The sequence below is a fragment of the Ceratina calcarata genome, unplaced genomic scaffold (assembly GCF_001652005.2).
Source record: "Ceratina calcarata isolate Rehan_Ccalc_2016 unplaced genomic scaffold, ASM165200v1 scaffold81, whole genome shotgun sequence".
NCBI lineage: Eukaryota > Metazoa > Arthropoda > Insecta > Hymenoptera > Apidae > Ceratina > Ceratina calcarata.
The window spans coordinates 718,532-746,528 of NW_017179422.1; the positions used below are offsets into that span (position 1 = coordinate 718,532).

General features: G+C 45.5%; 1 protein-coding gene across 16 annotated transcripts in view; it reads left to right on the forward strand.

Annotated features, from left to right (window-relative positions):
• The window catches only part of FoxP (forkhead box transcription factor P), a 234,346-nt gene that overhangs the window by 110,752 nt on the left and 95,597 nt on the right, over positions 1–27,997 (forward strand). For all 16 annotated transcript variants that reach the window (XM_026818637.1, XM_018034850.2, XM_018034838.2 and 13 more), the window contains one exon: positions 16,535–16,642. Coding sequence is in view for 12 of the 16 variants with exons in the window: in XM_018034838.2 (XP_017890327.1) it covers positions 16,535–16,642 (108 nt within the window). In the remaining 4 variants the exon portion in view is untranslated. The remainder of the gene's footprint in view (positions 1–16,534; positions 16,643–27,997) is intronic.

The window sequence follows — 27,997 nt, forward strand, 5'->3', positions numbered from 1 at the left end:
GAATAATTCATTGATCGTGAAAGGTATTAGTGGAAGGCACGAGCCGAGCCGGGCCGGTAACATGTAAATGAAGCGATAAATTTTGCATGGACAGCCCGCGATCCTTCCCGTAGCCTCAATTTGGCACACTCTTGTTGCTTCTTTCCTCTGCTACTTGACGATTTAATTGTAAATCAACGCACGATCGATCTGTCTAAAAATTATTCGACCTTTTCCGGTAATAAACTGTTGAAATCATTTCTATGTATCGCTAAAAGTTAAAATTGTATAATATAGCTGTCAGTGCGTGTCCTTAAAGAGGATTAAGTTTCAATATCGATTCTTTCTTCGACGTTGCACCGACGTTATTTCGTTTGCAATTAGACCGTGCAATTTCATCTCGCGGGGTCCATAAGGCTTATCCAGCAAGAAGATCGAGCAAGCCGCAAACCCCTTGAAAATCCGACAAAACTCTTCGGACGCCCCTCGATACCACCGGCAACCCCTTTTCTCGAAGTAACCGCCGCGTAAAAGGGGCGTAATGGCGGCGCGTTGCGGTTTTCAGCCTTTACGACCGAATTACGACTTTTCAACTATTTTTACGACAGTTGTTTCAATTATTTCACCAATTTGCAATTAAGGACGCCAGGCACCGCGGCAGTTGAACGGAGCCCGCCGCGCCGCCCCGGTGCGGAGGGTCGAAAAGGGTTGGCGCCTCTCCGAGCTTTATGGGGCTGATAATTTCGTGATTAGCCAATTAAAAGAGAAAAAAATTAAATCGGCCGAACTTCAGCGGTCTCGATCGAGTACAGAGTGAACCTTAAGTTTTAAACGTCGATGTCGTCTCTATCTTTACAGTCTATTGATTACATTGATTTTTTATCCAAGGATACTATCAAGCGTCAAGATAGAAATATCTACAAGTTGCATACTGACCATTACAACCACCTTCTCTTTGCATTTGATCAAAATTCCTATTATAAGAAGTCTGTGAAACGAATCAGATTACTATACCTTTTATTGACAACGATTCGAGTTTGTGATTAAGGTCTGGTTCTGAGTTCAGCAGACTAATTTCTGATTTCTCAATCCGACAAGATCTGCCAATCGAACCGCTGCTTTAAGCCTATGTCCGAAAGGTATAGGTGAGGAGGTCAGTATTTGTTGAGCAGTGTGGTGCAGGTCGAATGTGGTAGTGGGGTTGTTGGCATCGTGGTTCTAACGCGGGTCGGGGGAGTTTCGAGGGTAGCTCGAAGGAGCTAGCGGCGCGGAATAACGGTAAGTCTAGTGTTTATTTGATGGCCCGTAATCACGCTATTTTGTCATCAACGGTAGGCCTCCTTCCGCGATGTAGACTCGTCCGTGGGGCTGGTTCTGCACTTACGCTCACCCTTACTCAGCCCCGTCCGGGCGGCCCACTCAAGAAGGAGGAACTAATTCGAAGGCTTTGCCGCAGTCAGCGTGCATCTTGCTTCCGGTATAATTCTCGGCCAGGAGAGCTATACTATATACAATAGAAACTCGTGTATAGGAATACGTACGTACACGTACGCCCGCGTAATCGAATCGAGATTTCTGATACACCTCGCACGACCATTGTGCTCCTCTGACATGTTTGTAGCATGCGTGAATCGCACCACGCATCCACATTTCTCCTTGCTTTCTCTTCGCGATACGAGTTCTAGACTCGACGAATATCAGTTTATACTACAACTAAAGAAATTCGAACGAATAGTTGAATACTAAATGGGCAAGGTTATAAAGTAGAAAGTATGTACATATTACGAAGTTGTTTTCTAACAACGATGAGGCAGTTAGAATGTACGTCTGTATGAGCAGGCAATTAATGGTTGCAAACAATGTTACGTGTGAATGTTGCGTTATGAATTATTTATGAACGCTACGTAGTTGCACGGTTTCGAAGATTTATCGCGGCGAATTATTTTTCCGTTGCAAATGCGCGAAAGAAGATCATGAAACCGCATGTGGCATTCGGACGATCTATTTACAAGCGTGTAATTATATCTGTTTCTTAGACTTAAATGACTCGCGAGCCATTTTATTGAAAATGTATTGGTCGATCAATCTTGCGAGAATTTTTCCTTGAAATCCCACGGATCCCGAAAGAGGATACTAGTCATGGTCCGAGCGAGGAGCGCGTGTAATAACGGTGCAAGCCATGTGAATCATCGGTAAACGCCGCACCCACGTCTCCTTTGTGTATGTTCTTGTTATGTTCTCTAAGCGTGGTGTATCGTTGCCTCGTCATTTATTGCATTTCTGATGCGGCTAATGTATTACGGTACAACGCCTTTGCGTTCTTGTGTACTCACTTTGTCGATCTGGCAGATGAAATCGACTGAGCAACACACCTTCGCGACTTTCCCCGACCATTTCTTGTTTAACCTCTTCACTTCTAAGTGTATATTTTGTCCTATACATTGTAGGATAAACGATTTTCTTAATCTGTTCAGAGCTCAGACAATCTAAAATTGGAACATTGCTTGTATGAAGCCTTTCCCCAAAGAATTGTTAGTTAAATAATGCAGAACAATTTTATTACTCCTATTGATGTAAAATTAGAACCAAAGTATTCTAGTTCAGTTATCTTCTTGAAATAATACAAGGGATGGATCGCGCGATTATACTTTCCAGGCTGCCGCCTTTCATCGTGACGTTGGAAACAATTTCCAAAGGGCAGCTTGAAATTGCATTAACCCCGCATGAAGCCTGTGAAAGGCTCGGGCATAATTTTCACGATAACACGCGAAATAGAACATCCGAGTGATTAATGCACGCGCTTCATCAGGCATGCCATCTTCGTATACCGCGGGGTGTATTATATACTGGGCGAAATTAATATTCCGAGCGCGGCAACGTGTCTTAAAATGTAAATAAGCGAGCAAGACGTGCGCGTAGGTGTCGGAATGCAAATTCTTGATTTGTCGCGCTTATCGTTCTTCTATGACAACGACGCGCAGGGGCCAGCAAAAACCGTAATGTGCCATTTCACTCCGCTGTCTCCTTTCGTCGAGTTGCCGTGCCCGATGATAGCGGAGAATCCTCGTGCTGCTTACCTTAATGGAGATAGAAACTCGCGTGGCATCAAGATGTACACCTTATTGAAGGGGTTAATATACGTATGGAACTGCGTCTGGATTGAGAGTCATGATTGCCTTCCCCTAAGCGATTAGATTACCGCAAATCTGTTCCTTGCCTGGTGATTACCTATCGCCTATTACTACGAGTTTCGACTACTCAATGCGTCAAGCATTCAATAGCTATATGTATAAACTTCGTACTGATATTTTTAATATTTTTAATTCAAGCCTGCAATAAAATTCGAAATAGTGGGATTTTGTATTTATTATTCAAGAAATCGATTCATTCTGAATCTAAATTTAGACGATGTAAATCTTATTGTCAGTGCAACCGCAAGTCGTAAAGATTTTCATTCCGACGCATCTTGCTTCTGATCATCGATTCGTAGCCACAACGAGGGCTCAGTAAACGGGCAATTGCCTCAACCCGTATTCAATCTTACCAGCACATCTGCAAGCAGACGCCGCACCGTCACGTATCTACATAGAATCGGGCGACGAACACGCTTGCGTCTCGCAAGTTGCACGCAAATGCAAGCATCACGATGGGCCGGGTGGTGGCGTCGGCTTGCGGTAGCCCATGGTTATAGCACGGATCATAATAATTGCCGAAACTTGGTTCAAAGCGGCCGGGCACTCCCCTTATTTGCGAAGGGTTCTAGTTTTCGGTTAGCGGCAGGGACTGACGCGGAACTGATTGTAATGGTTCGGCAAGAAACGGAGGGACGTACGTAGTATGTCGGTCGAGTGGTTGTACAACAGAAAGGGGATGAAAGTAGAAAGTAAAAGAAAGGCAAAGAGCACTGCCACGTCTTGTCAGACACGCTTCGAACAGCGTCGAAAACATTTTCCAGCTTGAAGCTTCTTCTCTCGTAACAAAGCACCCACCCATCCACGGTCGGTCGGTCGGTCGGTCGCTGTTCATGCCTTCGTTCCACCCTTGCACGTCGATTTCGTGGCGGTTGTTCGCCGCGCCGCGAAAAGAGAGACGTTCGCCCTCGCCGCCACGGCAAACTTGCTGAGAACTTCAACGCCGGAACTCATCTATAGAGGAGAACGGAACCGTCGAGGTCGAGACGAAGCCCTTCTCTCTATCTTTTAACATGGAGTTGGTTGGCCGAGTTGAACCGGCTGCACGACTCGGTGCTACTCCACTCTATGCTCGTCCGTTAGGTTACTTGGTTGCTTGCTTGCTCGGCCGCGTGCTGATCCCTATCGCCTAAACGAGGTTTGGCAACGACGCTTAGCCCAGGCCTGCCTCGAGAAAAGAGTTTCATTAAAAGCGGGTAATGAGGCAGTCGGGACCGAACCTCGGCTCTACTTGCGAGATTCACGTTATATGCCCCGGCCGCTTGAACGAGAGAGGAGCGCTATTATTTTGAGGAAGAGTTCGATTAGCGTGGAAGACGATGGGGTTGAAGAGGAAGAGCCTCGTCCGATACTAATTCGTTTCTTTTCACGGTGATGCGGGCGCACCACCAGAATATCCGTTCCATTCATCGTTCCGACGTATCGGTTTCTCCTCCAACCGATCCTCAAATCTCTATGGACGGGAATCAAAATTTGTTCATAGTATCCCCTACTTACTGCAAGACTAATAGAATCATTGACCGTTCTCAAGTTTTCTTTACTTTTTTATCCTGCGAATTTCATCGGAACCTCAAATGTAAAGACCTTGTCTGTTCTCCAGTCAAACTGGTTTCCCGAGTTAACTGTCTTCAATAACTCATTCCACGTCTTAACCAACCGCAAGTCACGGAACGTGGCAAGAGACAATTCAGCCAGCAGTTGTTCACTGTTCCATGGCCCAAGAATCTCCAGCGAGTGTAGAAACCGCAACGCGACCAAACTACCAGAGGCTGAGGAAGGTCGAGGAGATGCGGTAGCCGGACCGGTAACCAAAATTTATATACGAAGTATCTTGGCTGACCAGTTGCCGCTGGCAAAGAAGTAAAACAATAAACCGAGTCACGTGTAGGAAGAGTCGTCGACCGGAGGGGGTGAAGTTGCGCTACGCGCAAGAGAAATTGTTGCGGTCGTGGGCTCGTAAATTTGACGATAGGAATTTTCACGATTTTTCTCGACCGTCATTCTCCCCACTCTTCGCTGATTATATTATCTTTAAATACTTCACAAAATTTGTTCGTATTCAAATTATTCGTGCACAGGCATTCGTCATTTTGTGCAGGGTAAAAAAGTCGAAAGAAACATCAGACTCTTAAGTTATTAATGTCGTGCATAGTATGCAAATTACAGTATACGTGTGTCCGTATGGCCGATGTCCGTAGCGTTTAGGCGAATTACACGGTAAATTTTGCACGATATCGAATGGCCGCGTTCCATCTTCTAGCAGGTATGTACACGTGCACGTATAGGGCGCAACGGGGGCGCAGAACATAGAGACTATAAAGCATAACGTGGGGGTTGCATCGGGTCAGATTTAATACTAGAAATGGGAGGGTGTGGCGGACGAGCTCGAGGGCTGCAACCAGGGTTCAAGCGTATCGTGTGCATAGTTATTTCAACTTGTACACTCTTTCGCAAAATCTTATTCTTGGTCATGTTACATGTACTTAAAAATATCTTGATTAGTTTTTAAAATCTAAAGGATAATTTGTATTGCTTCTTCAAATCATTATACTCCAGGCATATTTTTCTGACAGTTTTCTGTTTTCAATTGTTGCTCGATATGACTAATTGTGATATCGAGATGTAATCGTAGAAAATGAAATCGATCATTTTTGCTAAAAACGAGGTATTGAAAATATTTAATTAATTCCAATTCAACGTTATCTAAGTTTAATCAAAATTTATTGAACGAAGCCGATGATTTGATTCGCGTCGAGTATATTTTTGAAAGCAAGTATACGTGCTTACATATACCGCTACACGGGCCTATCAATATGTATACACGTGTATGCGTAACCGCTTAGTATATCTCAGTTGCATGCGGCGAATGACATCCGTTAAATGCAATAAACACGGAATCTTGCAATTCGCTGCTCGCTGCTAACGTACTCCGCGGTTCCTCCGCGTTGTGAATTCCACGGCAACAAATCGTTTCTTACCACGGTCGCAGGTAAACACTGGCTGAAAATTAATTAACGCGCCTTTCGAAATTGACTGACCGGCCGGGTACGGTTCGTTGCCTCGTAGATTCAATTAGAGGATTCGGGCCGGGCGCCACGAGTCCATTCTGAAATCCGATGAAACTCGCCGAGAAGTCGAATGTAAATACTCGAACAAGGACTCGTTCGAGTGCGATCACTGTTTCGACTGTGCCTGCCATCACGGCAGTAGATGTTAATGACTATGATTAATCCTGTATATTTAGGCTTCTTGGTTATCTGTACAGGTCTGGAATTTTTGGAGAAGGAATGCTTTCTTGTAAAAGGATAAAATCTTGACTTCTGTCTACTATATATTCTATATATAATAACTTAATTTATTTTTATACTTAAGTTTATACTTTAATTATATTAATTATTATTATAATTATTTATAAACTAAGATTTTGAAGATTCTTATCAGTGTGCATACTGAATACTGTACCCGATTACCAGTATAACAATTATCTTCGCTCGTAAGAAACGTTTTGCGCAAAGAAATGGAAAATGCGTCGGTCACGGTTCGCGGATCTCCTCACGCATCGAATCTACGTAGTAACGAACGCATCGGGTACGTCTGTAACGCCGAAGGGGTTAATGAATTCCGTGGCGGCTCGTACGAGTATATCTTCGGTGAATCGTGGTTGGTCGCAGCGCAGCTAAGTGCAGTAACGAGTAATCAACAGCTCGCGATGCAAGCCAAAGCACACATTCATTCCGCGTTAAATGTTGCCTAACGCTCGGGCAAGAGAGGGAAAGAAGGATGGGGAAACACGGGGATGAACAGAGCGAAAGGGACAGAGCGTAGCATCCGCCGGTAGTAGTCGCCGTTTGGCGGCGACGACGGTGTGGATGTGTGTCGTTAGTATTTAGTGTTTAGTTAACATCGGGGATGGAGAAGCCGCCAGTGTTTGTAATTGGTACAGTTTAGGAGCGACGAAAGCGATTGTGTACCTCACAGATTTTACCCCGACTCACGAAGACGAAGTCGGACAGCTTTTGTCTGCTCGCGGTTGATGCCAACCCGGTTCCGCCAGAGTCAGTTTCAAATCGGCCAGGGCAAACGGCATGCCAGATGGCGCGGGTACGTATCGCGGTCGTTACTACAATTAGATATTCGCCTCGGTCTGATCTCCAAATAATAACACCGTACCCAAGCACCAAACGAACGCCTCGGCTGGAAGGATCCGAGGCTCCTTACCACAGTTCGTCCGTATGAAATGCTCTGTTAAACGAACGGTTAATAATCAGAATATTTTTTCCAATGTATAAATTCCAAAAGAAAAAAAGGCGTAAGTACTGAGAGTAGTATGTCAAATTGAAAATTATAATTTGATAGACAGTATTAAAACTCCGAATAAATTTTCAAATTCTGACAATGAAATTCATTTTGTATAATTTTGTAAACTCTAATTTTATGGTCGTATTCGAACCTCTAAATGTTTGCAGATTTTTCATATTCGAATCTGGAAATTCAACCAGTTAAACTTAAATCCCGGAGAGAATCGCATTTGTCCGTTTTTTTCTCTATCGAATTAACGGGACTTTCGATATAAGTTTTGTCCAAGAATTGCGATACTTTCGGAGACTATTGCCGCGGTACGGCAGAATGCGAGAGTTTTTCCGTACATGACTTAGTATTCTGGAACGCGTATAGCCACTTATTTGGAGATCAAGAGCCCCCTCGAGCTCGGCGACTTTAGGCTCGGCCGCCTCTCTCGCCGACAACAGGCCGTATATTTCATTTTTAAACAACAAAAAAATGCTAATGCAACGTCGTGCCCCGTTATCGACTCGGTCGTGTATATGAAATAATAAATAATCGCGTAAGCCCCGTCGCCATTATTTTTACGTCGACTTTGCCACGGAGATACACAGTTTCCCCGGGTTATACTCTTCCACGTCGCCCCGTTTCGTAGTTATATACGTTGGCTACGTGACCCCGGCCACCGTTCTGTCTTAAGAATTTTGCCACTGGATAGATCATTATGATTTGTGCCGCAACCACGATTAATTCCGTTCGCTCTCCTCGCATTTTCAATTCAATCAATACTTTTCGTTCCATGTACCCAATACTTGTTATTAACTCCACCGGTTTTCAATAAGTAGTTCCATAATTTGCAATAAGTACGCAAAATCACTGCGTAACTGTATTAAAATTTTTATAGCTGCGACCAGTGAGGCGTGGCAAGAATTATACGAATTCTGCAACGTTGAGTTTTCCGGATCTTTAATTATTTTACGGTGGAATGCCGTGAACATTACGGGATAAGAAATATTAAACAGATAACATAATGTATCCTATTTAACGAGCCCATTTCGCAAAGTTGCAAATAGCTTAGGCATTTAATGCTCCGAGAATTTTATTTCATAAATTTGTATCAGACGCTTAGTGGGATTTCCATGGATAGAAATTCGTTTGATGCTCGAAGAGGCCTGATTATATCCGTGCGAATATTATTCGTGCGCGAAAAAAGGTCGTGGTCGAATCAGCGACAATCAGTGTGCGTCTCGGCGCCTGGTTCGTAAACCAGATCGAAAATTCAATTGGACACCGTCGAATTCTTCTTGAATATCAAGTTCAAGGGTGGTTCACCAGCCTGCCCGATATAGGGCGAAGTAACACAGAACGGATAGGAACTACTATCAGAATCTGCCATTGCCACCCCACATTTTAATATTCTGTTTTCCAAATGAAATGTTTTTTGCGCAAGAGCGAAATACGTTCGTCGAGAGATTTAGCGCGAGAGGAGCGGTCGTGCGCGAAAAAATCAGACAAATCACGGCCGAAGACCTTTTCCGAAGGGATGTCCGATCAAACAGAACGCTTCTCAAACGAAGCGGTACAAACTTGATCAGTAGTCCCATCTTTACAATGTTTAATAAGGTCGTGCCTCTGCACGGGTTTCCGTAAAATTTCTGTAAATAGCCTCACACGTGACGCTTTGAAGAAACTCAAAAATAATAGCTTGCCGGCGTGTTGTTTTTGCGGAGGCAAGAGTGTCGTCTGAGGAGCACGGGGGTTGAACGGTCTCGAGAAAGGCTGGTTGCAGGGTGGCGAAACGCTACCCGAATAAAAATGGGGTGTTTATAAGCGAGTATCCAATGTATCATGCTATATTTACATATAGCCCGCGTTTACAGTCCCCGGTTGTATGTGCAAGATGGTCGACCATCTTTTTCTGGTCCTCTAGGCAAAAAGGCAACGCGGAGCAATACATACCGGCGACGTAATAAAAATTAAATACGATACTCCCGTTCAACCCTACGGACAGAAATAAATAACCATCCAACTTTAAATTGCGAGTAGTTAGATACCCGGAATTTTAACCGGATCTTGCCGCGCGTTGATTATAACAGAAGAATGTTCCCGTTTCCTTTTTTTTTTTTTTAATTTGAATATTTTTCACGATACTGCGAAAGGATTTAACGTCGCAGCCACGTAAATCCGTCCGTGGGACGCCGTGTTAAATAGTGCTATTTAATTCTAGTCGTGGAACGTTTAAGCGCTTGTGTCAAGGATTAAATCAAGATTAGCTGCGAGATTACTGGACTACCTTCCTGTAGAAGGGGTTATTCACTAAACTTTGCCCCGTCGCCTATGCCCCCCTCGCCATTCAGCATTTAGGTCAGCCTAAATAACGTATCATACTACGACGAATTTATACAAATTTGCATAACTCGGGTAGAACCGGCGGAAAAAACTCGTCCGGTAATTACTCGTTCTGTAATTCTCGTCCGTCTCTGACGAGCGCGTAATGATAATACGTGTAGTCCCACGATTTAACGGTGGCCATTGAAGTTTTTTTGAACAGTAAAAACGACGCTTCCTCGAGGTCTTCATTACAGATCGGTTTTCGTCATCAGACACACGTTGCGACATTTTCAACAGTCACAGCGGTGTTCATAGCGCGCGGCCTTGAAGTAAGCTGTTGCCCTCCGCGAGAACTGGTCAGGTTCACAGTTTCTTAGAATCAGCTGACAGATGAGACTACAACCGCACGTTCGCCGTTTTTCCATTAAGGAATCGCGCTTTGTCTCGTGCCACGCGTTCCTCGCTTCAAACGCAATCAGACTGTGGAATTTGGCGGAATTTTATCTTATTATGTATCTCTCGTTATTCATTTCCCTCTTGTAATTTCTTCCGTACGACTAAGAAAATTTTCTTTATACATTGAGACATGAATTGCGCTTAGAAAGTTTGATAATCATACGGAATACACGTGTTAATGTTATTTACGCGATTATGTTATTTGTACGCGTTCTGCGTTGTTTGCTCAAGTGTCTCGCAGTGGCAACGACGCTCAAGTTGAAATTGGGAAAAAGCGTGTTTGTCACCGCGAGTTATCACAAATAATTTTAGCCTAACTGACGACGAACGTTTCATCATCGTCTTGTCCTAAATATAGCAATCTACAAGAGTGTTTTTACAAAAGACTCCTACCATTATTATCCAGTGTGTGTTGGAACTTTTTGATGATTCTCTAAAAGTCGTGTAAAAAACCAGAGTGCTGCTTAACAATATAAAATCCATTATATGCATAAAGCAGAATTTATAAGGTATGTTGGGATATTCAAACCTTTTTTCTTAATCTATAGCCCACTGATTCGTTTTCGCCAAATTTGGTTGCGCTACTGTGCGCGAAGTAGCGTGGAAACTTAGATAAGCTTGCGGCTATGTATGTACGTAGCTTAAATCACGATATCCGGCACGCGGTGGCGCGAGAGAATGCACCAAAAATGCATTCACAGTATTCACACGCGCGCGCAGAGGAAAGAGCGAAGGTGAGCCTTTTTCCTTCTTTTGTTCCGGTTTTCACCCGCTAAACGCGGAGGAAAGTGGCGGAAAAGAGGGAAAAGAGTAAGGGCGGTCGACAGAAAACGTAACCGTGTATACCGGCAGGCTCTGTCTGTTTATTAAAGAGTATTAATCTACGAATCTGTACCGGGTGTCCGGCTAAACGCGTCTCGCTGCTGAAACGATATTACTTGCCGCGTTTTCGTGATACCATTTTAATTGTGTTTTGTAATTAGCCCGACCCGTACGACGAGCTCGACCGCCGCGCTTCGCCGTTGTTCACGACTCCTCCGCTACGTCGTTTTCCAGCCTTCTTCACCGCTGCTCTCTCCGACTGTCTCGCTTTTCCTTTTTCTCGGCCCTCATTTTCCCTCATTTTCTCACGGTCCTCTCTCGTGTTCATGTTTTCCCGGTCTTGAGGACGGCTCGCGTAACCGTAACCCGGCTTGCATGATAACCTTTGTAGGATTTTACTCGCCTCATTTCGGTGAAATGCTCATCCAATGTTTCTTTCTGCTCGTGCAGAAAAAATTAGTGTTCTGAAAAGAGTTATATACCGCGTTTTTATTTACGAGCGCTTAACTAGAGTTCTCTCTTCTCTGCTTAATTCCACGGTAGCTTTTATTCTTCCCTCACCTTGCAATTAAATACGTACTGATATTTGCACCGATTCTTTTTCTTTCAATCACGTTCGCCGTTTCGATTGCAAAATGGTCCACGCTACCATCCCCTTCTCTGAACGGTTATTAGTGCTGGAATCTGCGTACAGCTGGAGGCATCCAGCAACAGGAGAAGCAAAACATACCGGAAAAAGCGCGGACAGGGGAGGCGGAGGAGGAAGAGGAGGAGGAGGAGGAGGAGGTGTAGCAGCTTAGGATGGTTGACTTCACGTGTATTTTCTTTCTTCCTTTTTGCTCTTTCTTGTTCTCCCGTCTCCTGGTAAAACGTTTCTCTCGCATACACGCGCTCTGCTTGCCGCACGCCGCCGCCGCGCGCCGTAGCACCCATCTGCAAGGACACAGCCAGCCATACCTACATGCGGAACCACGCGCGCTCTCTCGCACGGCAAAACTTAACAAAACAATTTGCTCCAAAGCAAACAACGGCATCCGGTTTACTTGTGAATAAACAACATATTTATTTTTAGAGGCCCCACGGCCGTAACTCGTTTGCTCGGCCGCGAGGCTCGAGCCTCGCGTCTATTTGCTGGCATTACAAGACTTAACGGCTGAGGATAAAAATTGACGGGGCCACAAATACATACCGACCCGCGCGTGTTTGAGAATTTCTTAACCCTTTATACCACCGTTCGTTTGCCCGGCGAACCTCGTCGTTCGAACGATTCGACGACGCGTGTATGCGCGTTGTAATTTTAACGCCAGACCAGAAGGCTGTTACACTTTGCGTGAGAGGGACTTTAAAGCTTGATGTTTTCTAAATCACAGCTCTTACAGAAAAGATTACATTTTCTCTCGTGCTCTCTTTCCTTCATCGGATACTTGAAATTGAATTGAAAGCGTGAAGTCAATGCTAATTACGTCCGTGATTGCGTCACTGTCATGAATTATTTGCACGTACGGATCAGAGTATGTAAATAATGTAACACCCAAAGTCCAATCGTTTTAATTTCTAATCGCTGATACAATAAGATATTCCAGCTTAATGGTCTCTAAAATTATTCTCGTCATGCATCTTTGTAGGAAGAATAAATAATTCAGGAAACAAACACAACTGTCATTAATCATTCGGCAGCATGGATTCACGGGTTGTAATTAGCAGCAAATACAGTCGGCAGCATTCGTGCTGGTCCGGGATTAAAAGGAGTTCTAACCGCGACCTAATTCCAAGATAAGATAAGTCGTTAAGTGCATGGTGTGGCAGCCCCCTCGCGATACTACCCGGTGTTTTATTGCTACGCCCCACCCCCGCGGACTCTCCTTCGGGGCTTGGTGAGATTTATTGTAAAATTCGATAGATATTGCCAATTACAACCCCCGCGGCGCTCCGCTCTCTCGCCCTTCTCCTCGCCCGGCTCCCTGTTCTATCGACAGAGAGACAGGAGCCACCTTTCCCGGTTGCCTGGAGAATTTTAAATGCGTTTTATGTACAGAGACGACGCGGTGCGTTGCATAAATCCGTCCCCCTGAAAATATGATTACAATCACGGCCTCTCGAGCTCCTCCGCACTCCCTCCCAGCTTCTTCATCCCCTGTACAGACACGACCGGCCGATAAAACGTTTCATTTCGCCGGGAGATTGTCTTACGAGAAACTCCCAGAGTAATCTTCGTCGATCATCGTTTTTATTGCCGTCTTGTATACTAATTTTATATCCTTTTTACGTTTTCACGCGCCTGCGAATGGTTTCCGTGGCACCCGATACCGTCCGATAGTTCACTATCTTTTTCCAAAGACAATTTTTCAATTCCTTTAATGCGCGCGACTATAACGTACACGGGCACGCCTAACCAGCAGGAGCGTGCATAAAATAGGAAGAAAATCTTGCCCTGTTCGCTTGTTTCGAACATAAACTTTTATCGGTTCAGGCTGCAATATCATATAGTAGATGCTGTGTATTGCTTTTTGACCATCGTTCTCCGTATTTAAATTAACCAGTTTTTAATACTATATCGAGAAAATTTAAACTCATCAGATGGCTAATTTCACAGCACAATTTCTTTATTTTTAGTTGAGTTTTACTCGTCGACGAGATCCTCGTCAAGCCTGCCAAATCTAATCTATTACCCGATTCGCAATATTACTCGCTTATCGTCCATCATATCCGTGACCGATGCACGCTATCGATGCGTCGTCGAAATCGGGAAAGTTATGCACTTCCCACACGCTCCTCGCTCGTTAATCCACACATCTGTCCGCCGGCTAACAAATCCTGTCACAGCGTTTATGGTAATTGCGTCTTGTATCGAAAATGGAGTATGTAGGTCACAAGGAATAGTATAAATTATGAGCCGCTCATGTTCTCAATTCATTGTTTTATTTATTCTAATTAAATAATGTGAAAACAATCTAAAATTTATCTAACCAGTCGTACTTATAATCTAAACGCGTACATTATGGAATATATCGTAATTACGTTTAATCAATTATCACAGTGATAAGAAAGTGAAGAAACATAAATAATGGGAATACATGTTTAACATTTGAAATAGCATTGTATAATACTATTGGTTCCCTCCTCGAGTTATGAGGTGGTCCCTGCAGAGTCTTATTTACAATTAGGCAGTACACAGTCGAGGTGGATGCAACTACAACAGTAGCCGAAGAACACGGTTACATTGCCATGCGACGTACGACGCGACGTGGTCGCGTTGCGTGTTTTGTTTGCGCGTTTCTTTTGTCGCGTGTATGTCCAGCTGCGCGTCGAGACCGCGGCTGCCTCATGCAAATGAAGCGCACAATGTGCCTCAATAGCCGGCCGCGTATTTATATATGCTATCCGGTTCATTATTTTCCACTGCCACTGTTTATTTCTACCTTGTAGCGGGACACGCTCGCTGCTCCTTGCCGAGGAATAAACTGGCGAAATGACGGCGTATCGATCGTTACGTACACAGTATAATGTGGTACCAATGGTCAGCCTTAGCTATCCGTGAGAAAATCATTGACGTGTCGTACGGCAGCTCTTCTTTGAAATGGTAATTAATTCAGAAGCTCGGTGTCAATTGTGCAAGAATTTCTGTGATTCCACAGATCTAATTGCTCGTTTGCTCTTGATTTATCGTTTGGCTACGGTCGAATATTATTATAGCCGTATCTCTATTTATGGTTGTTACTTGGCTGCGTTTTCTAAATAAGTCGATCGCCAATTGTCTCTTATTATAGGTCGGAGTTTGATCATCGGCAGCGTCACTCTCGATAGATATATGTATGTATGTACGTATAGTAAGTGTTTCCCTCGTTACGATTCAGGGTTCCTCACCCACGTGGAAAACCGTGAGTAACACTCGGCTAGGCTAGATTGTGCAATTTCGACGAGGATAGAAATTTGGCTAATTATACCGAGGCGGAATAGGCACATAATTCGATTAAATCGGCACAGCTGCATTATCGCGTGCGCGGCCAACTTTCCCACTTGAACACACATGTGTTCGACAGGTCCGCAAGTTTTTTTTTCTACGCGGCAACTGATAGTGACTAAGCAGCATTTGAAAATTTCAGTAGAATTTCTTTAGCTCCGATTATCTATAAATGTGTACGTGAGAATCCAATTTATTTAAGTCACATTCTAACAAAATTGAAATAATCACATTCTTGGGTTTGTCACATGAAGGGCCATTAATTATGACATAAACTTGAATCAATATCATTTTACGTCTCCAACAACACAGTTAAATATTTCGTGTTAAACAGAAATATCAAAAGCCAAACCAACATTGATTATTTTTTCGAAACAGGGAAAATTTGACTTATATCTGCTTTTGACTTATATTCACAAACTCTGCATATTGTTCTGTGATTCCCCGTCGATCAATGTACAATGTTCCCGGTTATTTTGAGCGAACTGTCGGTATAAATAAGTGAACGTAATTATACCTGATGGAAATTCGGAGAATAATGTAAATAACTTGATAAGAATTGGATGAATTAGGATAAATCTAATAAACCGATTACAAATATAATGTCCAGGTTTCTAAAAGACGTTAGCATACAAATTATAGAGGATGAGTAAATCTGATAGCGTGCAAAAGTTTTCCCATAATTCAAACGAGTGAGGAAAATGGGATGACCAGAAAATCGCGTGGAACGGGGTTGGAAGAGTGCAAAATATCGAATCGTGCGAACGAATATTAATATAATCGCAGGGCGGCGAGCAAAAAAAATCCACGGACGAAGTAAAGAATGATATAATAGCCGGCCCGTAAGGGATGCGTCTGCGAGCGAGAGGGCGAGCCGGCCGAAGACGAAGTGTTCTCATTATACCGGCTGATTTATGCGCGTGCCACCTCTCGGCGTCGTCGCAGGATTCTAGGTTAGAAATAAAGTTAAAAGAAAAATAAGGCTTACGGGGTGCAAAGTCGAGAGGAAGGGGGCCGCGGAGGGTCGCGGAATATATTACAAAAATAAGCCCGGCGCGGCGCGTTGCGTGAAGGAGCATCGGAAAAAAGAGAAGTTCGAAAGTGCAAAAGTCCCGGAAAGATCGATGTCTCTTTTCCTCGCGACGGGCTTCGCTCGCTTGGCTCGCGAGGAAAATACCGTGGGAGGAATAAATATTTTCCGAGTCGGAGAGCAAAGTTCTTTCCTCGTGTTAATCAGTCGTTGTACTTCGCCTGCGTGAAATGTCGCGTTACCTTGAATTTCTGTGGCTCTTTGTCTTCGTGGAATTTTATGCGCGGCTATTATTGGATAATCAGTTTACTAAACGAACGTGAAAATTTAATTACGTTTCTTGTCGAGCCTACGCCTCGCTATTATCCTTAGTCAGAGTACCAGTATGGCGTGTTTCTTCTAGTAATTAATATTTATGAACGATGAACGATTGTTAATCTATTTTAAAGCAACTACGATACTGATCGTAAGGTTTCGTTTCAGGGACACATCGGTGAGAATCCGTTCGACAACGGTTCGTGGGGAAAGGAGCAATTCCAGCCATCGACGGTTCCTTGGCAGCTGAATCCGCGCGGCCACGCTCGTCCCAGTGTAAGTAGATAATGCTGTACATGCAATGACCGTGCACGAATGCGTACTATGCCTATTCTTCGGTTGAGCGTCGAAAAATAGATGAGTAAAAAAAAAAAAGAAGAATAAAAGGAGTGAATAAAAAAGGGGCGGGACGGAGGTAGGTGGATAGGGTAATTGTAAAGAAAGAACGTGCGAAGCAAAGCCACTTTGGAGAAGAATATAACGCGCAGTCAGAGTCCTGTCCGACACAAGGGCTCGGTGTCTGAAATTTGTAATTCCGGCTTGGATAAGAATACTATCCCTCGTCGGGAGGGTGAGTGACGACCGCGGAAAAAGAAATCCGGCCACTCATTGTGTCCGCAGGTAGCAAAAATGCTAGAGGGGCATCGTTGGCTGTTCTCCTCTGAGCATTTTCTTCTCTCTTTCGCTGGAGAAACGACACGGCCACTACTTCCTCGTCGCCGCCGTCGTCGTCGTCGTTGCTGCCAACCACCGACCAATCCCCACCCCTTCCTCGTTCTTTTACTTCTTCTGGCCCTGGCCCCGGTTGAAAACCACCCTCTTACTCGCCCGCGAAGCTCACTCTCCCGCACGGACTCGTCCTGTCACCCGGTATTTATAATACGCTTTGTTTTCCCTCGGCTATTTGTCTTGGGCTCTCGGTTCCTTCGCTAACGTTATTATCTCGCGTTTTATTTTTATTTAATTCCGGCCTGTGTCTGCGCGCCCTGCGCTCCGCAATTCATTCGTGCTGTTATTCTCTTTCTCTCTCGATGGACCACTCCGCCGACGCCCGGCGCCGTCGTTACTTATCCGTCGACGACCCTTAACGAGCGAAACGTGTCCTACGGTTTAGGGAAAACTTTGCGCTCCGTACCAAATTCCTCCTTTTTCATTCGTTAACCCCTCTCTCGTACTCCTACCGATTTCTCAGTCCCTCTACAAATTGGTAGTTATCGATAGGTGTAATAACAAAGATACGTTTACGCATTTTTTCGCATTCAAACGTAAAGTTGAATCAGTTTTTTCAATTTGATTGACCGTGCGCCGATCACCGTTTCTTATGTATATGCAATCGTTACATTATACACGGAATTTGCATCACAATGCGATTCGAACGTTCCGACGTTTTATTTCCGTATATACTCCGCGCGAATGGGCAACTTGATATATCGTCATTTAAAAGAAATGCACATTTCCACCAAATACCAAGATCGGTGTGACGTAAGGCTGTATTGTAACGCAAGTAATACACGGGTTGGTGAGGTTAAATAAACAGAGAATGACGTGCAATCTAAATCGTACACGATACGTGTGTACGTACCTATGTACGAAGAACGAACGTAACACGCGATTTCCGAGATGGTTAACGTAATGTAACCGTAGGTCGTCGTTGTATTTTAGCAACGATTTGCATGAAACCGGGATCCGGGCGCTATATCCGCGTTCGAGTATCGTCGACGTTAATTTTATCGAATTGTAACCGTATCGTCGTTCGCCTTATTGCGACACAATGTCTTCATTCACCGATGCTTATGCACACGATACAACGTGCGAAAATACACGGACACATACGCGTACGTACGTACTGTCGCACACACGTGTCACACGTTTGTGCACGCACAAGGACGACGAAGGAAAAACTAAATAATGTTTATCTTGGCTTTTACGTGCGATAGGGAAGCAAAGTCGATGCCGCCCACGCACGTAGCCCGGGTCTAGGAAAAAACCATTCGTGCCGCGTTGACCGTACGCGTGTATATGTGCGTCAAGCTTGTTTATTGAAATCGTTCCGTCTCGGCGTGTCAGTGCGCCAATACAACGCGCCGCAAATACAGTACGTATACTATACGGTTGTTGCACGCAATCCTATGGGCTGCTTAAGAACGGCCGTGCATCGCGATCAACGTTACCGTGTAATTTATTTTCTATTCCCGTTTTATCTCATTCAAGTCTCCGGCAGGTCGAATGAACTCCGATTACTTTCACTTCTAGGTCTAGATCTGGATAGCTGAAAAGTATTCAGCCAAAGTGGGTTCGAAAAGTTCTATCGCTTTTAATGTTAGACGTACTTTTGCTATAATTCATCCTAGAGCAAAGAAATCACCCATGGAGGGGAAATTATGTATGCGACGAGAAACACGTATCCCACAGCTTTCTAAGAAGCTGAGATACGCACACGTGTTGCCGAGAACGCGTCGTGATTCGACAAAACATACATATAATACATAAGGTACACGCGAAAAATGCTCACCGACTAGTGTACTCATACGCGTACTCGCATACTCACATACAAGAGTATGAGATCATCGGGCCCTGATTCTGCTTGTTGGAAACACTGACGTCAACCGTATCGGTTCGTTTGGCGAACGATTCCCGATACGATGATATTGAGAAAGGCTAACGCAGATCGTGCACGTGCAAATGTTAAACCTCGTCACTTCGTTCAATCCTGTTTCATTAGACATCATAACTATTGAGGTAAACTAGTCGTCCGGTCGTCCGTGCTTTCGCTGAACTATTATATTGCGACCGATAGGCAGGGCCGGTTGAACTCGGTGAATTTTACGTTCCTGAGATACTTATGGACATTAAATGGCTGAGAAAAATGTTTCTTGCGGTGCGTGGAAATATCGGCTGATTTAAAGGGAGGGTGAAACGGCACCACTCTCTAAATATAATCTCGAGCGCTGCTTTCTTCGTCCGTGGGCAATATGAATCGGGAGAAAAATCAGAACCGGATGACGGGGAATGGCGAATCTTAGCGGCGTCTCTCGCCGGCAACCCCTGGGTTTTAAGATATGCAGGGCGCAACGCACGCTTTCCTAGCGAGACTATTTTAATACGAATGAGAGGGACGGGGCAGATCGGCGCGCGCGCGTGCGCTGGTACGAGAGAGCCGCGCCAGAGAAGATCTACTTCTTGATTACAGAACTTTTTACCTAATTACATAACATTGTTACCATTTACAAAGTCGCCGTCGAGTGTACGTCGTCTGACTACTAATTAGAAGGCGCGATTAGCGAGAGGACCGTCGCAAGAGATCGCGTCCGCTACTACTACGTGTTCGATAAATTTCCCCTCGAGGCTCCGCGTCGCCGCCTCCTTTAATGAATTCCCCAAAAACTCCTTTGATCCTCGAAAATGGATAAGTGTAATCGCAAAGTGCTTTGTGTCTTTACGTTACCCGCACGTCTGCGGATACGACTTATCGAGTTCATGGACATAGATACAATTTATTGAAATCAGAGATAATACGGAAGTCCAAGTGCGACGTGCTCGAGTTTATCTGTAGAATCGTAGCGCTTATTATCGGAAAGGTGTAAGCTCATAGAGACGATAGTCCTGCGCAACGGACGCGTCCTCGACGATGCAGACATTAAGACGTCTGGTCCTCGACCTCTGTTTCCCACCCCTCTGGCTCGTCACCTCTTCTTTCCCCGTTTCCCATCCCCTGTTCGTTTGGTCTAGTCCGTTAGACGGCGCTGCTGGTTTACCCCGTCTTCATTGTCGTCTAATTCTCATCTGATCCTCACATTACGTAATTTTCTCTTTATTATTTTATAATTCTCGCGACTACACGGGCTGCCGTCGCTCGCGCTCATTGCCCACGTTTCTACGACGTTACAGCCCGCACGGACTCATCCCACGTTACGCATACTAATGCATTCCTCGCATTTGTTAATTATTCTCCGCTAGTTACCATGGCTTTTACCGTTGCCCCCGACGCTGTTCCTTCCTCCGGCTGCGCAATGATAGATTAAACCTCCTAGATTCGGCGACGGACGATGTACCTCACGTAGCCGACGTTTCTACGCCGGTCTCGCTTATCTCCGAAGATTTTTCACTGTTTCACCTAGTACGTTTCATTATTCGTCTACGTGGGATTTCTCTTTGGCATTAATCCCTTAGAAATGTTAATACCTGATCTTAATATTTAATGTATCACGTTGACGAAAGATTGTAAATCTAAAAAGTCTGGACTAATCTACGTTTTCATCCTGACGGAATTTTTTATGGCGAATTAATGGCCGATACCTCAGGGAATTTAATTCCTTCGTACCGTCGAGGCATTCCTTTTCATGGCAATCGCGAATGTTTAATTGGCTCGACCGAAAAGCAGCTACTGGCTACATTAATTGCACCGGATTGCCAGGGGTAGTTCAAGCAGGTGGCTGTCTAACCGTGGATCAGCCGGGGATGAGCGTGGTCGGTGGAAAAGGTGGCTCGCATTGAATGCTAAACAAAAGCTAATTTATATCCGGAGGTCGGGTTTTTGCCGGAGATCGGGAGATGAATGGCTATACTTCTTGCATACCAAGTGGCCCGTCAGGCCGTGGAAGACTGCGGAGTTAAAGATCCTGGGGGATGTTCCCTTTGGGATAGTCACTTGTATCCTCAAATCTTCCATTCATGTCGAAATGACGGCCTGCGTTTCGGGAATTTGTCAAGAATTACCACGTCGACACCCAATTGTCTATTGAGATCTTCTTTCGTTATTATCAATAACTAAACGAAATACCTTCGATGCAGTTGGTTCATCTTAAAATTTAATCACTAGCCAGCGGAATGGTGAAATGGTCGAATTAAAAGTTTCGAACAAACGATGAGGAACGAGCAGCGAGAATATTCCCTTTAGGGTTGCCGCCCTTAAAATTCAACCGAGAACGACCGTTCAATAATCATACATCCCCTTGAAGAACTCGACATCCCTATGCGAGGTACCCTTTCGATAATGAACGAACTTGCCGGTCGAAAATCAGCGGCCATTGTCATATAAACTTTTCACCGGGCAATCTCATTGCCATTTCGAATAAAAAATTCAATTTACACTTCTCCTTCCACTTACCGCGCGTATAAAAAAACTAGTTAGCGACAACAAAATAGACGTAACCATTCCCTCGACTGGCTTTCCCACGGAAGAATTTTGAAAGTGCGTCTCTCGGAGATACGGTAGTTTCTCGAAAGGGAAAAAGAAAAATGGGAAATAAGGGAAAAAATTACATCTCCCGTAGCTACGTCCCTGACGTAATCAAAAGAAAGTTGGCCAACGATGGTAAATCTCGAAATGAGATTTGTCGAAGCTAGTTTTTCCTCGGCTCCGATCAAAATTCTATTCCCCCGACTTGCCATTCTACGTATCATGAAATTTTAATCTTGTTGAAAAAGTTTCGTTCTTCGATCCTCGTGTCCGTGGCGAGAGAGAACGAGGAAAGAGAAGAGGCGTCTGTTCACGAGACGAGAGAAGCCTGTTGATTCTGACGGGTATCCCCGTTGTCGGATGGGAAACATCGTCTAACCGGCGTTGAACTTTCTCGATACACAAGGCAACATAGCAACACAACATGGTAAAGCACAACAAGTGGGGGGGATGCTGTGGGTGGAAAGCTCGATAGATATACAGTCAACCGTGGCCGGAGAGGCAGGCGCGCGTCGCCAGCACCACGTGCTTTTCACCCCTCTTCGCTGCCCTCTCCTCCTCGCTTTCACCGTCTGTCTTCCTCTCTTTCGCTCACTCTAAACAACCCCTCTACTCACTGATCGGCCGACTGTGTACACCCCTGTCATCCCCCACGCAAGGGAAACGCAGCCTCTCGCGCAAAACACCACGTGCTCTGACTAAACGCTCTTCCTACAAACAATTTCTGTTGCCCTTCTTCCGATAATTAACTGTCCAAATGTGTTCCAATCTTCTTTTCCTAATCATGAATTATCTCTAAAGGGTATCTGCCAAGGAAAAGAATTAATAAATCAATGCTATTGTCCTACGCTCTATAAAGTACCTCTTCCGTTTTACACAGAAAATGTTCACCTTTGATTTATGCTCCTAGCATTCTAGTCTTATCTCAAAGATACTGCACGTGCAGCAAAACGTAACAGATGATGTCTGCAAGGGTTAGTTTCGCCCTCGAACCGATATTAACGAGCAGACTAACCTAAGGAGGCAAGTTAGACGTACCCAACGTAACTGAGACGTGCAACCTTGTAAATAGATGTGTGGATCGTGCGAGTTTCTTGCGTATATGCTTTAGCTACCCGACAAGAAAGGGTTACGATGTCGGATGTTCCTTCGAACTAGCTGCCATAATAGAACCGTACTCCCCGCTCTGACTCCTTACATGCACGCGTATGCACGTCGGTAATTAGCGTCTTAATGAAGGGGAGGCTCCGTAAATAATTACCAACATGCTCGATCTCACGCTCGGGCACGTTTGGCGTCGCGATTTCAATCGCGATTGCGAACGCGAAAAGGGCAAGAAGTTTTTAAGTATGCTCGCGTGAGCGAAGTATCGCGTTATTGTTAATTTAATAATCGTCGCGTTCTATTAATTTCGTCCTTGGACTATACGTTCCTCCTACGAAACCGAACGGTCTTGCTTTCCCATGAAAACGATCGTAACCGACGATAATTAACTGGAGCGGACGCTTTTTCAATTTTCCGGGCCAGTTGGAATTTGGGTTCGCGCGCCACATTTCCAGAACCTATACACGGGAACGCGATTAATTTTTTTCTTTCCTCACCGGGGACGGTTTTCTTTTAGCGCGAATTCAATTTCAGTTCGAGGGGAAAGTAGTAGCAGCGGTTTTAATTAAATCCGCATCACGCGTTTTTTCACGCGATATCTGTCAGCGAGAAGATGGTCGGCTCGACTCTCTTGCGACGCCAGCACTTTACGACATGCATTATTCCGCGCGGTTGTAAAAGAAACATAGTTTCGATTTTACGTTCTGTCCCGGTGATTTTCGTTCGGTCATGTCTCCGTTACAGTTGTCAGACTCCCGGATAAGGGACGTTCGGGTCCGAGTCCGCAAAACGTGACTTATTCTCCTTTCTCTGTTGTACATTCAGATTTTATCTCTGCCAGTTCTCCATTTGTCCGTGTACATAAATGACTGGTTCAACTCGTTTCAGTAGAATTCTCGACCTTCCATCACTGTGCTCGACGACTTCATCCCTTTGCTCCTATTCTTGGTTACACCCAGCAATATAAAACTGAGGATTGACGGTAACAGTCTAAATGCGGCTAATCAAGGGTCATAATCGTCGTCGGAGACGAACATTTTCTCCAAGTCAAAGATATCTCTCTTACACGTTCCTCATTGTTGAAAACCCATGAACATTTAAGCATTTCGCGAAGAGAGTATTTTTGTTTCTGGAGTTATCCAAAAAGAAATCCGAAACACGCCTGGGACACTGAATCGAGTCAGTCTGGTAGGTAGGAATTCGGTCCTCCATTAACTCGTCGTGACAGGACATAGAAGTCGAATGGGCCAAAGTAATTCCGACTGCATCTCCAGACATTACTTGGCCCTGATCAATACGTACGTCCTTCCTCTGCCTCTCTTCCGGGGCTAGGTAGACGCGTACGCGGTTACATCCCGACAGTACCTCGCATCTCAAGGAAGGAGAGGAGAGAAAAAAAGGAAGCTTCACTGGAGGGAAACGGGAGGGAAAAGGGGATTCTGCTAGTCTGCGGTAATCGCGCTAGCTCGCTGGCAAGCGTTTTACCTCTCCTCGAGCTCCGTGCTTCGCCCCCTATTTTTTTTCCTTCTCCCGAAAGCTCGTCCTGGTGGTAGGGGCACCGCGATTTTAAGGGGGGTCACGTGGAACGGCGTGAATACCGAGTGGGCGGATGGCACGGCGCGCGCATTTTCGACGTGTATACGGCTCCACTACGAACGGCGAACATAGAACAGACTTGGCGCACACAGGTTGGTCCCGTGTCGTACTCCACGAACACCCGTGCTGCACGCGTTCCGTTCTCCACGGAGGATTCCATTTACGTGCGAGACACACATGCATCCTCGCTGGAACGATTTTAAAGCAGGATAGTGGCGACGGAGTAGTCCAGGAGACAGTAGTGGCCGAGGGTGGCGGAGCTGAAAAGCGGTGGTGGTAGCGGGTGGTGGTGGAGGCGCTCGGTTCTCCTTGCCTGGGAGAATAGAACTGGTGGTGGAGCTCGAGAAGTAGCGGATCGGATAGAGAGAGGATATAGTAGTGGTGACGTCGATCCAGTAGAGGGGCAGACAGAGGATAGAATAGAGATCGGCGAGATCTCTTAGCCGAGACTCGAGCGAGACGGGAATAGCAGAGGAGTGGAGAACGGATGGATGAGCGAGGAGCGCGAGCCAGGACGAGATGAAACAAGAGAGGCAGAGGGATGCGGACGGTGCGACGGAGATGGTTAAACGAGAGGAACGGGCGTGTAGGCGGACCAGAGAGTGGAATTCCGCGGAGGCGTGTCTTCCTCGGCGCACCAGGTGCAAAGGTGCGCGAACGCGACGTTGCCACGCCTTTCCTAGGCCGACGTGGCCTACAACTGCACGACGTCGACGTCGACAGCCACGACGGCGACGACGACGACAACGACGAGGACGAGGTCGACGTAATAACCGGCCCCTCTTTGTCTAACGGCAATGGACCAAGAATTTTCCGTCTTCCTCCGGTGGAACGTCTAGCCGGGATACATCCCCCTTCTCGTTGTCTTGCTTTTCCACCTTTCTCTTCGTCTTCCTCTTACACCCTGTACCGTACTACCACCTACCACCCCTACCAATCTCGCATAGCGGGGGTAGTATGTTAGCGTCCAACCCGACCATCCAGAATCCAGCTTCTGGTGTCAACGTCCCGAAGTTTCCACGAGCTTGGGCTGCTCTCCTGAATATGCACCTTCTACATTTTCGGTGTATAGGGGACGGGTCGGTTGGCGGAGAAGGACACGACACTCGAGGGGAGATAGGGTGTTAGTAGAGAACGAACGAAAGACCAAGGTAGCAGCGGCATGTGGGGCGGAAACTGGAGGCGTTTGGACAGCCCAGACGACGACGCGGGGGTGCACAGCGGGATTCTTTCTGTCTTGCAGGATGCCTGCGACTGGAATGCAGGATCACCGTATTCAGCATCACGTAACGCATCTGTGCTCGGTGCACGGTAAACAGAAATGGCGCGAGGACGTGATCACGGATTTCACCATCGAACTCGAGCAATTTCGTTGTACTCCATAACCGTCCGTACCGTTACTATTATTCTGATAGTTTTTATTGAGTTGTTACTGGTGGTGATTGCGCACGGTTTTGTATCATTAGAAACACGAATTTATCTATCGGTCTTCTTCTCTGCCAAACTGCTCGACTTATGGAGGTCAAATAGAAAATCCTGAAGGATTACTTTGCGAAACCTGTATCACTCGTATGTATGTGCGTCAATTAGATTTATATATTGTGGATCATTGGGTCGGAAATAAAATGTAGAGCGACGTAACACACGGATGATCGAATAACGCGACGGTATGAAATAAATTGTTCCCGGGGAACGAATTTCGCGTTACGATCCATTCGTATTAGGAGATAGAAACGTGGAATTTTTAGCCCGACGAACCTCTGCAAAATACTCATAGGTCCGCGAGATCGATTCGATAAGAATAATACTTGTATCTCGTTACACATGGTGTGTCGCTGCTATTAATTATTCTTCGTCTTGCTCGCAGCAACGACGAGCTCGCGACGCGCTTTAATTACGGTTCCCTCTCCGGTATAGAAGTACCAGATACGTTCTTTGGTGTCACGATTGATTTAATACGTTCTTCATGCTGCGTAGATAGATTGGCAAAAAATTTATAGAAGACAAATACCATCCACGTTTACTCTTTCTGCTGTTAAATCCTTCCTATCCGTTATAATTCTCTTCTTACCCTCATTACTGATAATTTTTTCGCGAAACGATAATATCGCTGATCCAAAGAAATAATTACATAATTGCAGCGAAATAAATGTTCGGAGAATTGGAAAAACTCGCTTCACTTATATCTAGATTAAATAATGAAATAAATCTTAGTGACGTGAAATTTGAATCCAATTTCGAAAGATTAATACGGATTTTATTTTTGCAATAATTAAAATTTTTAAAGTAATTTTAGATCATCGCATGTATCGGACATGTCAAGATATTAATTATTTCATTCAATACTTTCATTTAAGTCTGCCAAGTTAAAAACGGAGAACTCAATGTCCTGTCATTCGATTTTATGAAGGAATTCCGTTGTCCCCATCCAAAAAGCTTCTGGATTCGGGGAGGTTACAATAAGCGATGCACCGCTCCGTATGCGACGTTTCGCATCTCCCGTAATCGTTCGTGCTCAGCGTCGTGGTTATTGCGTTTTCTGGCCGTTTGGCTCGAGATCTTCGCCCATTCCCTCCATCTTCTGTTTCACCATTCCCGTGTGCCGTGTGCTCGATCACCGTCTCTCGGTGGAGCGTCTCTCTCCTCTGATCTCTGGTCCAGAGCTCTACTTACACCCCTACCACCTGGCCCGTCTGGCTTCTCTTCTCTCTCCTCGGCGTTGCCGGCTTCTCTCGCGATTCCATTTCTGCGTTGTTGAACTATAACTCTCTCTAGGAAGACAGTGGCAGCTATTACGCCGGCTCCTAAGCTATTACGGCATCTGGGAAGCTCGTTGGTGCCGCTGCGAACGGGTCGTACGCGGGGGGCCATCGAGGTAGTGGCACGAGGAGAGGAACAGCAACGGGTACAGGGTGGGTCTGAAGGGGGTTGGAAGGGGGGCGTCGGGTTAGGTGAGGTGATGTATTGAGATCCCATTGTATCCACGAAATCCCCTAAGATTGCCAAACGACGTCCTCTCCCGCTTCACTCTTCGCCTTCCGTCTTCCAGCCATCCACCTTCCCAACCGCCCACATTCTGCTCCCTTCTCAACCCCCCCCTACCCCCTATAACCTTTTCTCGCATAATACGTCACCGGTGGAAAGCCGGGCCTCCACCATTCTACCTTTCGTTGAATCTCTTCAAAGCTTCGCTCTACTCCTCGCATATATCTCTTTTCCTCTTTTCCCTTTTTTTAACTCCTTGCCTCTTCTTCCGTTCTCGTTTCGTTCGTCCCATTCTCCTTTTTCTCGAACGAGAACCTATGCAGATGCGCGTGCTGGAATATTCATGCCGCCGACGGAAACAGAGAAAAAACAGCGTCGTCGAAATCGCCGTTTTCCATCCCGCTATGCGATACCAGTCTCCCTTCTTCTTTTCGTTTTCTCGTCCGCTCCGCTGAAAGAGAAAGAGAGATCCTCGATTTTTTTCCTCTCTTCGGTTTTCACGGTTCCTCTTTCTGTTTCCTCTCCGTTGAACGTCTTTAATATTACGAGATCGCGTGGCCGTAACCGCGTGCAGTATCGATGGCTCGCATAATGTCGAGCCGCTTTCTCCGATATTGGTTAGGGTCGCGGTGAACGCACGGCAGTCGTCGGGGTACGAGCAAAGGACGGAGGACGAGCAGCGAGCGAGCTGCGACAGATGCAAGCTGGGGAATTCAAATTTTTGCGCGGTTCAATAACAACCTTTATTATTTTAACGATCTACGCTG